Raw genomic sequence first — 11,677 nt, 5'->3', positions numbered from 1 at the left:
AAGAGAATAAACGCCCACCGAAGCACACCAAAGATCATTGAAAATGTCTGAATGGCTTTAATGGGAATCCAGTTACTTGAATGAAAAAAGTACCAGAGGAGAGAGGTGGGTTTTTTTCCCCCCTTTCTCCGTTTTTTTAAGAGTATTTTCTCCCCGTGTCTGTACATCTTGGCTCATCCCTGAGTCATCTTCACGATCTCCTCCCCCGCCGCCAAAGTCAAGGTCCCTAAATGGGAAAACTAAGCATAGAGAGACAGGCTCATTGGCAAGAGAAGGTAACATCTGCTGTCAGATGCTGAATCATTCCTGCCCATAGGAAAACCACAAGGGTAGGGGGTGGATTTCTGCCAGGGGCAACTCGTGGGAGGGGCACAAAGAGTCAAGTGACCCTCCCCAGGGTCCAGTGCCCCAGCAGCTGGCTTGGGGGGGGAGAGCAGGAGTGGGGTGGGGGCAGAGACAGAAGGGAAGAGACAGGGACAGATCCTCTCCTGGGATGCTGCCCGGTGCAGTGCAGCAGCTGCCTGCGATAGCACCTGGCTGTGGCTGCAGCAGGCTGCCCCCCCTCCCTGGCTCAGCTTCTTGGGACAGTGGCCGAGCGAGCCGGAGCCCACCCCCCGCCCCTCCGGTAGGCTCCGAGTTGGCTCCTGTCCCCAGAAGCTGAACCCGGGCAGATCAGGTCTCAGAGAGAACCCCCAAGCTAGCTCTGCGTCTACCAAACACATGCTCACACCCATCCAGCTGGCGTACACACAGACATGTGCAGAGGAAGACCGCAGCTCAGTTAACCCAGATCATGCAATCAGTTTACCTCTTCTGCTTGGATTTAGACATTTTCTGTGTTCATGCTGAGAGCTTTCCATACAGTTGTCTTAGGCATTTCATCTGAGATGTTTATCTCTGCAGGATCGTCCCTGCAACAAATATTATAGGTGTTGATGGCCGTGATCGCTACCAGCTCCATTCAAGCAAAGCACTTAAGCACGTGCTTATCTTTAAGCAGGTGAGCGTCTGAAGTCAACAAGATTGCCCACGTGGTTAAAGTGAAGCATGGGCTTAATGCCTTGCTGGATTATTGACCTTAGCAACCAACCCATACAAGTGCTGAGCATCTACTGGGGGCACTGGGAGTTGCAGGCTCCTAAACCATTTGTGGTGATAAAAACCCTTCTGGACATCATTCTAAATGGGCCGGTGTCAATATGCCAGGACTGCAGCCAGCTGTTCACTGAGAAAGCTTCTGTGCAAAATGTGCGGTCAAGAAAGGAAAAGCGTGTGGTCCATGTGGCACACTGTTTGCTCACAGCTTCGTTGCCCACTTAGCTAACTTGGGAGTCCCCAGCACAAAGGACAAATGGATTGCTTCTTCGGACTGCGTTTGTCTGATAGTCCCCGCCCGGGTGCACCAGAGAGAGGGCTGGTCTTGACAGTGTTTGTAACTGCCTCTTAAAACGAGCACGAAGGAATGTCAGTAACACTCCGAAGAAGCAGAGTCTGGAGTTTTTACTCCCATACAATGAGTTTCCAGTAAGATTAAAAGCAACAGAACAGCATCCAAGTGGTGAAGTGACTGCAACGTCCTTTAAAGCAGAGGACCAGGGTGCAGGAGGCATGTCTTGGCTGCTGATGCTGCAAGTGCTGTTCATAACACCTAGGCTGACAGGGCCCAAGGGAGTAGTAGGTAGGATCCACAATAATATTACATCACGCTTTCCATCTGCAGATCTCACAGCACTTGACAAAAGGAGATAATCACCATTCCCCCATTTCCCAGATGGGGAATGGAATCAGTTGACCCAAGGTCAACCAGCAGGCCAATGGCAGAGCCAGGCGTAGAATTCAGGCCTCCCACATCCCAGTTCAGTGCCCTACCCACAAGCTGCACTTCCTCACAAAATTTAAAGGTACCTTAGTTTTCACATCCACCACCAGGTCTTGGCTTCAATGGGTTTTCCCATGAGGAAGGGGTGAGAAACCTCACGTCACTTTCATTTCAGGACATGTCAGCCACTTGATTCTGCCTAACGGGGGTTGCCAACAAGGATCAATGGGAAGTCTGGCTCTTAAGACTCATGAAAAACCCCTTTCACACCCTTAATCGTTCTCCTTATGAATAGAGCTGGTCGGAAAAAAAGTCGGCAAAGCAGGTTTCTGTGGAAAATGCCGTTTCAGCGAACCTGAACTTTTTCGCAAAATCGTATAAATTTGTAGGGGAAAAAAAGGCAGGTTGGAAATGTTGAAATCTCCCATTTTGACATTTTCAGAACACAACGTTGCAATTTTCATTTCAAAAAATTACTTTTTGTTTTGAAATTGACTTTATTTTAGAAACGGTTTTAAAAATAAAAAGGGTCAACATTGAAACAAAATGTGTTGACTGATCCAACACTGTTCTTTTTAAAATTTCACTTCCCCAGTTTGGCATTTTGTCCCAATTAGGGCTGAAAAAAATGTGAAATCTTGAAATTTTTCGTAAGATGGAAAATCTGTTTTCCAACCAACTCTATTTTATTAACACATCTGATCTCACAAGCGGTTATGAGGGAGGGGAGTGGAATCAGTTCGCGTTAGGAACAACACACCGCAGATGTCTGGAGATTTCTCTCTGCACACTCGATCTGCCTGGGGAGTGCAAAGCCGTGTAACGGCCTTTGTATTTATTGGAATATGAAGGACATTTAAATATGTGGCATTAGAAGAAAGTCAACTTTTTTTTTTTTTTTTTTTTTGGTGTTTGGATTATAATGACTAGGGCTTGGATGTTCAAAGTGCCCAAATCTCATTGAAATTCAACTCCCTTAGCCTGCTGTGAAAATGCCAGCCTAGATCACGAATGCTTAGAAAAGCCTGGATTGACGGAAATACAGCACATCCATGAAGATACCAGTGCAGCAAAGAATGTGACAACAAAATATTCCTGCTGGGGGATTTCCTTAGTGAATTGTACCTGGTATTGTTATTTCGTCCTGGAACAGTCATATACTTCGTTTTCCCCAATGATAACTGCATTACATTTGCTTCAGCAGCTTCCATCATTTTCTGAGACTCCTGTTTTAAAAAAACCAAAACAAGTTCTCTCTCTGTTGGGCAAGAAATTAAGGGTGGTCTCACTCGCTTAATTCTGCAGGCCAGATGAAGTAGAACCGTGAGAGCAAAAGGTGTTGGATCTTCCGCTCCAGGCACAGTGGGTTTTTTGACCTTGCCTTCTCTGACATAAATAAAGAGCAACATGTAAATTAAAAAAAAACAACCCTACCCAAACAAAACACTCCACGGAACACACAGGATGAGAGAATGAACCACATGTGACCAGATGTTAGCCACATCACTTCATGCACAACTGGAAGGCATTGAGATACTACAGTGATGTGTGTGGTATAAGAACCCGTATAGTATAGTACAGTGATACTCAGAGTGAGACTCAGGAGCCGCAAGTGGCTCTTCAATGTGTCTCCCGTGGCTCTTTGCAGCACATGATATTAAAACACTGCATGATTTAACTATTATCCAGTCTAAGTTATTCAGGAATCAGGGTCCTTTTGCTATGTTATTAACCAATTGTACTTGGTCAGTCATTTTGCTGATTATATATATATATATAAATTCACACTACTGTGGCTCTTCTGGGTAATGTAGATCATTAATTTGGTTCCTGAACCCCTGAGGTCTGGATATAACTGGTACAGTATATAGTATAGCATAGTTCTGGCCCACCTGGTGTGTTGTATAGCCCACAAAACATTTCAACTTCAATGCAACTGCATTTTCCAAAGGAAAACTGTTCCGTTGAAAATTACCAGCCCTAACCATCCTGCTTCCAAATACATTACATTGCTCTTTATTTTTGGTCCTCCAGCCAGGCTTCAAACTATAAACAAAGGGTTATACTGGCAAGTACAAGTGTTATGAGTTCATAGGCACTGGCTAGTCTGGGACACTCAATGGATATTACCTCTTCTTCCTTGGCTTTATTTTTGGCATCATCCAGTTTTTTCTTCTTGCTTTCTGGCATGAGGTCATCGAGCCAGCTGAGCTCCCGCTTCGAGAAACAGAAATCCATGACTTGCCGGACAAAGACCAGAGCCAAGACCTACATGGATACAGATGAACAGCTAATCAGTTCAAGCCAATTTTCATATTAGAGTTCACCAGTGAAGTCCATTTGGGAATAAATGGGTCAAATGGACCAAGTCGATGATGGTTTCACTCAATTTTCAGATTCAGAACATCTTTTGTTTTCAGGTATGCCTCAATCAACATTCTAAAACTTTCTGAAAACACAGTGGGCCTGATCCTCATGTACGGTGAGGCCCCTTAACAGTGCTCAGGTGATGCACAGGGGCCTTACTTCATTAAGAAAAGGTGTGTTTTTAAAACGTGGTAAAATCCTAGTGGAGACAAGGCAAACTATCATTTTAGCAGGCATTAGCTGGTCGAGTTCAAGCCTGGACTCCGGCTCTGGGTTGTCCTCAATCAGCTAACTACAACTGCCTCGTCTACACAGGGATTTTGACATGGTTAGTTCACACGTGTTAAAAATACATCTTTTTTCCTAGTTTGGACATGGCCCCAGAAGCAGGCCCAATCCCTGTCCAGTTAACCTAGCAAGCGTAACAAAAATGCTGCCCCAGCTCATTCTGAATGGCAGGCTTCAATGAGACTGCTCATATGAGTAAGGGATATAGACAAGGCCTTTAGGGATCTCTTCTCGTTTGCACCATGCAAAAGAGCCTGAATAGGGAATTATATTGACACTCATTTTACTTTGGCATTGGAGGCCGTAGGGGAAATGAGACTCAGTAAGACCCTTACTAATTCTTGAACAAAACCACTAATCACACCCTAAAGCAGATGGCTGGTGTCTATCGACACAAACCATCCAGCTAGTAAAGAGCAAGAGCTTTACCATCATGGGAAAGACGATGGCAGCAGGAGAAGCTTTGATGGCCCAGAGTAAAACGAGGCACGTCAGCTGGATCACGGTGAAGAGATGTACTTTTCGCAAGGGGACGTGCCGTAAGTAGATAAAGTCGGGCTGGTGTTTTGCGGGCATTCCAAACAGCTTCAGGCGATCAAAGAACTGAAAAGACCATATACAGAAGAATTCTGATTACACAGGATTTCAAATGCTGGCCGAGATTTGCATTTAGTAGTTTAAGTTATTAACAGGAAGAGAAATAAGAGTCTCCTTTAAAATAACAATCTAGTGGGATGTTGAAAATTACCATATGCAAACCGGCGTGAGTCTTTGTCCCCCCCCAGTGGCTAGATCACGTGTAGAGGTTCGTGATTCTACTACTGCCTGTAAGCTAATGGACCAGGTCCTTTATCTCAAGGAGTAATAACACCACCATATAACTCTTATACAGCACTTTCCATCAGTAGATCTCAGAACACTTTACAAATGGGGAAACGGAAGCACAGGGTGGGCAATGACTTGCCTAACATCATCCAGAAGGCCAGCGCCGGGAATAGAACCTAGGTCTTGGGAGTCCTAATTCAGTGCACCATCCATTGCCACGCTATCTAGCACACAGCCTTGCGCTACAAAATTACACACCTGAATCCCTCCGAGTGAAGAAACGCCCATGTAAAGGAACACACCATAAAGCACAGGCATCGGGATAAACTGCAAAGAGAACGTAAGTATTAAAGATAAACCTGTATACAGTAAATAATAGCCATATAAGGCTCGCCTATCATTAAGGCTGACATTTTTCATGCTTCAGCTCTGTATCGGAATTACTTTTTGGGGGAAAGTTACATCAAAAACGGTTCGGTCGTTTCCGAGAACGAGGTTAGAGGAAAGTAGGTTATTTCGCCAGTGTTCAAATGTACTTATCTCAATGCTGCTGCATTCTGTGACAGTAAAGAAAAGCCATCCCCCTAGTTCATTGTGACTACATATAAGGCTAGCATGCTTCATCTCAGCCCACAGGTGACGTTTTTGGGATGAAAACTTGTAAGACAGTCTGTGCAGCCGCTATTGAATGGTTAGCCTTTATGAAAGCAATGCATGCTGGGAATCACAGTCAGTTGTAACTGGAAGACCAGCAGCTGGATGTGGTATTGGTCTAAATAAGCTTGATTTCATCCAGTTTTAAAAGCTAAAAAGGGATGAGCCTGGCCCTGGCTGGAAGAAAACAGGAGTTTGTGGCACAGGCTCATGTGCTCCAGGATGATGGCCTATATGTGACCCGAGTCCAGACTCTGCCTCCACGTCTCCCTTCAGTTTTAAATCAGTTCCACAGACGGGAATCCATCCAGGCAGGCTTTCCCCCTCCTCAGCACTCTGGGTCTTACAGCTTGCACACGCCTCCCCATCATCGACACATGCAAATGGGAGAGCTCCTGTGTGCAAAACCCACAGCCAGGCACATGGGGCTTTTGCATGTAAATTCACATGCACATGTGGTGTGGGCATGAAAAACACATGCACAGAAATATACACGCACAAACAGAGGGCTCATTTTGACAATCTGGCTGTAGGGGTCTGCCACTTTATCCATTAACCCTCTTTAAGGGCATGTCCTCACCGCATAAAACGGTGTGTTCTTAACTCAGGTTAGCTCAGTCACGTGAAAATAGCAGGGAAGACACAGCAACTCGGATTTTAACTCAGGTTAGCAGCTCGAGATAAAGTTCATGGGGAGAGTGAGGTTGAACACAAGTTGCTAAAGTGAATTAACGGCTGAGTAGACATGTCTTCACTGCTGTTTTAACCAGGGTTAGCTAACCTGAATTAAGAACATACCTTTTTTTTTCAGTGAAGAGATACTGTAAGACGGAAGCCAGTTCGGAGGAAGCGAGTACAGCGAGCTGCCACCTCTTATGGTAATGCCCCTTGTAATATTTCTTGCCACATTACCCGTGGAAATAGGAACATGGGAGTTGCCAGACTGGATCAGACCTGAGGTCCATCTAATCAGTACCAGATGCACCAGAGGAAGTGCAAGAAACCAGCAACAGGCAAATGTGGGATAATCTGCCCTCCCATGAAGTCTCACCTTAATACTGAATAGTTAGAGATTGGCTTAAACCCTGCAGCACAAGAGTCTCTGTCTCTTTTTTTCCCTTTGCATTATCTGTTATAACTATGGATATTATTGTTATCCACATAAATGTCCAATCCCTCTTGGAATCTTATTAAGTTCTTGGCCTCGGGGACATCATGTGGCAGTGAGTTCCACAGTACAATCACAAACACAATATTTCTCCATATATTTATTGTCCCGATGAACTTTGGGTACTTTGTGTCCTGTTACCTTTAACACAGCAGTCATGAAGACGGAACAGCCCATAAGCACAAAGATCATGAGGCCAGTGACTCTTTGCTCTCGTATCCCGAGAAATTTCGGTTGTTCTCCCGGAGCTGAGCAGCCAGACTCTAGTTTAAGGCTGTTCACATGGGTGATGGATAGAACAGTTGCAGCAACAAACCAGGGCAGCCCCATCACGGAGCACACACCAAGCATTATTGCTACCATCAGAAGGTCCAAGTGGTAGCCACATCCTTTCTGCAAGAAAACAGAATCCAGTGAGACAAGACACAAGCTTTATCCAAAGGGATGATCTTTGAAAACAGACTCATGGGTTGAAATCCTGGTTCACATTAATGGCAGTTTTGCCATTGACTTCAACAGAGCCAGGATTTCACCCATAGATATTAAGGCCAGAAGTGATTGTTAATGATTAGCTAGTCTAATCATAACAAAGGCCATTCACAGAATTTCACTCAGTTATTCCATATCTTGAGGTTGAGCTGGAGCACATATTTCAGAAACACAAACTAAACCTTGATGTACAATGCACAAGTTATGTTTTTTAATTAAATGCCACGTAACGATCTGAAAAACACCAATATTAATACAAGAAATAAAGAAGCGCTGAGTTATTTGTGTTCATAAGAATCCTTTCAGAAACGGAGAATTCATCATTTTTATCCAAAAACATTCCAGCAGGGAGATTTTCTGCTTTAATAAAGCACCTTGGAAAACTAACATCCTTCAAGTCTATAATTGTCATGTAGAAATTAACTTTGAAGTAGAGTTTGGTGGTGAAACATTTTAATTCCTTTTCTTGTAAAAAAATCGATAAAAATGAAAAACACTCAAGTTTGTTGACATTTTTCTTGAAAAACTGTCCAAAAAAATCTCTTTAGCTTTTGGAAACTGAAAACCAACCAAAAAAAATTAGCTTTTTTAATATGAAAACCAGGAAATTATCAACATAACCAGATTTTTTTTGGCAGAAATTTCCATTTAATCAGAAAGCTATTTTTCATCAGAAAAATTTCGACTGGTTTTATTTTTAAGTAACTAAGAGGCAGTTATAATATGAGTTACTTTGTGGTGCGTCAGACTAATTAATTCCCGTCAGAGATGGTAATACAAACCTCTCCTCGATATTTTGGTTTTAGGCTAATTTACCTGTTAGGAAGATTACTGGCCAAATTCTCTGTTGCTTTGCTCCTTGTGTAGTCATTTAGGGCCTAATCCAGGAAAGCATCTTTATTTAGGACAGCAATTAAGCAACTGCTTAAAGTTAAGCATGTGCTTAAGTCAGGGCCTTGCAAAGTGAGTGCAAAGCTGATGTAAACTGCTACCATTCCGATGTGGAAGCATGTCATGCTCACTTTGCACAGGGGTAAATGACACAAGGTTCAGAGTAATAGAGAATCAGGTCTCTTCATCCACTCCTCAAACACTGTTACCTTGAGTTTATGCTCCTTTCTGTTTATGATAACAGCAGTGATTTGCTGGTCCATGAATATCAAGATGGTGCAGAGAAGAGCTGGGATGAGAGCTGCTAACACCGTCCACCAGGGATTGGGTCCTATCGGGCTAATAATCCACCCACGGTCATCTCTTGTCGGCTACAGCAAAATACACACAGCATAATAAAAGCCATTTATTGAAGCAACTGTACCATCCATTCTCAGTCATTTTTCTATCTATGTACTTATCCAGCTCCCATCTCCAGAGTACCTAAGGGCCTCACAGTCTTGAATGTATTTATCCCCACAATACCCCTGCAAGTTAGGGCAGTGCTATTGTCCTCATCTTACAGATGGGGAACATGTTACTAAGGAGAACATTTTCAAAAGCTTCTAAAGGATTTAGGAGCCTATGTCCCATTTTTTTCAAAGTAATTTATGCAAAGTAATTTAGCCATTGATTTAGGCTCCTAAGGCCCAAATCCTCGAAGGTATGCCTTACTCTCATTGATTTCAATGGGAGTTAAGTGACTAAATATCTTTAAGGATCTAGGCCTAAGTGCCTAAGTCACCTCTAAAAACAGAACATCCCCCAAGCCACTGGAGTGCTTTTGAAAATTCCACCCTGAGAGTTGAAGAGGCTTTCCAAGGTCACCCAGGGATTCAGTGACCAAATCAGGACAGAGCTCAGATCTCCTAAGTCCCACTCCTCCCTGATCCAACCACTAGATCCCACCGCTAGGAACTGTACCCAGGAATCCCATCTCTCAGTTGCCCCTGATTTAATCACTAATCCATACACCCCATCCAGAAATGGGAATAGAACCCAGGAGTCCTGAGTTCTAGTCTGCCATCCTCCATCCACTAAACCTTGCTGCCTTTCACAACATACAGCTCATTTTAAAATGTCATTACAAATGTGGATTGTTCAGTGAAACCAGATCTGTTACACCATTTGATTACCTTGAAGACACTGGGAACTTGTAGCTTTGGTGATGGGATTCCAATTAACAAATCAAAAGTCACCATAGTGACGATAGTTAAGAAAACAGCAAAGTCACTTATCATGGCTCGTACCTGGTATGAGAAATTAAAGAAGCAGTTGGCATTAGTAAGGTTGCGAGTTTGTCATGGAGGTCACGGAAATCATGGATTCCGTGACTTTCTTGAACCTCCGTGACTTCTGCACAGGCCGGTGCAGCTGGCCTAGGCTGGCTGCTGCTGGGGCAGTCTCAGACAACCCCCCACCCCAGCAGCAGCAGGTGTTTGGGTGCATGTGGGAGGGGACTAAGGGTGGGGGCAGGGGAGGGGGTAAGGACTCTGGGTAGCACTTACCTTGGGGGCTCCCCAGAAGTGGCGACATGTCCCTCCCTCAGCTCCTAGCTCCACGTGCCGCCTCTGCCCGCAGGCACCGCCCCCGCAGCTCCCATTGGCTGTGGTTCCTGGCCAATGGGAGCTGCGGAGCCGCTAGGGGCAGCATGTAGAGCTAGGAACCGAGGGAAGGACATGTCACCACTTCCGGGGAGCTGCGAGGAGCTGGGTAGGGAGCCTGCCAGCCCCGCCAAACCCCCCACCCAGCTCCAGTGGGGGTCCCGGGCTGCTGTCCCCTGAGCACCCGCAGTGCCCCCCGGACCACCTGCCCAAGCACCTGCGGCACCCCCAGGACACACCCCCATGACCACCCGCAACACCCGCCAGGCCGCCCTCCCACGAGCACCCGCGGTGCCCCCAGGCCATCCCCCATTAAGATTTAGTCAGCAGTATACAGTACAAGTCATGGACAGGTCACGGGCCGTGAATTTTTGTTTACTGCCCGTGATCTGTTCATGACTTTTACTAAAAATACCCATGACTAAAATGTAGCCTTAGGCATTAGTAAACTGTCAAAACAAAGCAACAGACAGTACAGTCAAAGGCAAATGATCTTCCCATTGAAATTCTTTCCCTTTTTATTGTTAAACGTAATGTTAATTTTTAGCAAACACCCAGATTCAAGCATACTTTTTAATACATGATTCTACCATTCAGAATTGTTTTTAAATCCCTGGATTCTTCCCTGTAGGAACATATCAATACCCACAGTCAATTCCAATAGTCCTATTACTTTATCCATATTACTGCAGTCTCAATTTAGCAATATTGGTGTTAGTCCAAATTCTTCAGATGCCTTGGAGTGCATGCAATGAGGTTTGTGGGCACTGGCTAGATCTCACTGGACAAGGATCATTCTAAATATATCACATATATACCCTGATGTGCCAGAATCATGCCATGACATCTGCTTCAATACATGGAGAATCTGGTGATATTTCCACTATAGCTGTTTGAAAAATGTTTTTTTTCCTCCCCCAGGAAAAATGTTGATTGTCAGACAAAATATTTCAGGCAAAACCCAAAATATTTCCATTTGGAAATGCTATCATGATGCTGCATGGGAGATGTAGTCCAGGTGCCTCAAGCTCTCATTCCCCTCTATAGTCTGGGCTCCCAGCTCAAACTACATCTCCCAGGATGCACTCTGATCGTCCCTCTTGTAAGGGGAGGCAGTGCACAGGAGTCCCTGGCCATGGTGCATCATGGGTGATATAGTCTACCTGGAAAACCCAGACCATAGTGGAGGATCGGGACATGAGATCAATGAACTATAGTTCTCATGAGGGACCATGGCAAAATTTATGACCAGTCCTAATTTCCTCACAGCCTTGGAATTTATATCAATATACACTAACGAGAGCTACCATGAAATACTGGTCTTTCAGGAAAGAGAGGGGTGGCAGTTAGCCACCATCTTCTACCTACTCTTGTTGGGAAATAGTGGCTGGTTTTAAACATCTTCAGTGCACCAGACATGATGAAGGTGGTGAAGAAGAGAATGCAAGACCAGAAGAGGACATCTGGTGTGTAGGGGCCATGGTGCCCACAGGCAGGTCCAGTAAATTCACCACGCATTTTCCGACATTCCTG

The 11,677-nt window shown here is 44.7% G+C and overlaps 1 protein-coding gene across 3 annotated transcripts in view; it reads right to left on the bottom strand.

The window, feature by feature from the left end:
• Positions 1–204: 204 nt before the first annotated feature.
• Positions 205–11,677, bottom strand: part of SLC4A8 (solute carrier family 4 member 8) — a 67,319-nt gene continuing 55,846 nt past the window's right edge. For 2 of the 3 annotated variants that reach the window (XM_074935426.1, XM_074935427.1), the window contains 10 exons: positions 11,513–11,674; positions 9,677–9,790; positions 8,711–8,872; positions 7,263–7,514; positions 5,558–5,626; positions 4,904–5,077; positions 3,950–4,087; positions 2,945–3,045; positions 809–911; positions 205–239 (listed from right to left, as the gene is read on the bottom strand). In XM_074935426.1, coding sequence (XP_074791527.1) covers positions 824–911; positions 2,945–3,045; positions 3,950–4,087; positions 4,904–5,077; positions 5,558–5,626; positions 7,263–7,514; positions 8,711–8,872; positions 9,677–9,790; positions 11,513–11,674 — 1,260 coding nt within the window. In that variant the 3' untranslated portion in view covers positions 205–239; positions 809–823. Of the gene's footprint in view, positions 240–808; positions 912–1,905; positions 2,019–2,944; positions 3,046–3,949; positions 4,088–4,903; positions 5,078–5,557; positions 5,627–7,262; positions 7,515–8,710; positions 8,873–9,676; positions 9,791–11,512; positions 11,675–11,677 lie in introns of all 3 variants that reach the window. The other variant, XR_012635884.1, reaches the window with a different exon arrangement.

This window comes from Natator depressus, chromosome 20 (assembly GCF_965152275.1).
Source record: "Natator depressus isolate rNatDep1 chromosome 20, rNatDep2.hap1, whole genome shotgun sequence".
NCBI classification, from domain to species: Eukaryota; Metazoa; Chordata; order Testudines; family Cheloniidae; genus Natator; species Natator depressus.
Note: the sequence above shows the minus strand (reverse complement) of the source record. Positions and strands in the feature narration are given on the sequence as shown.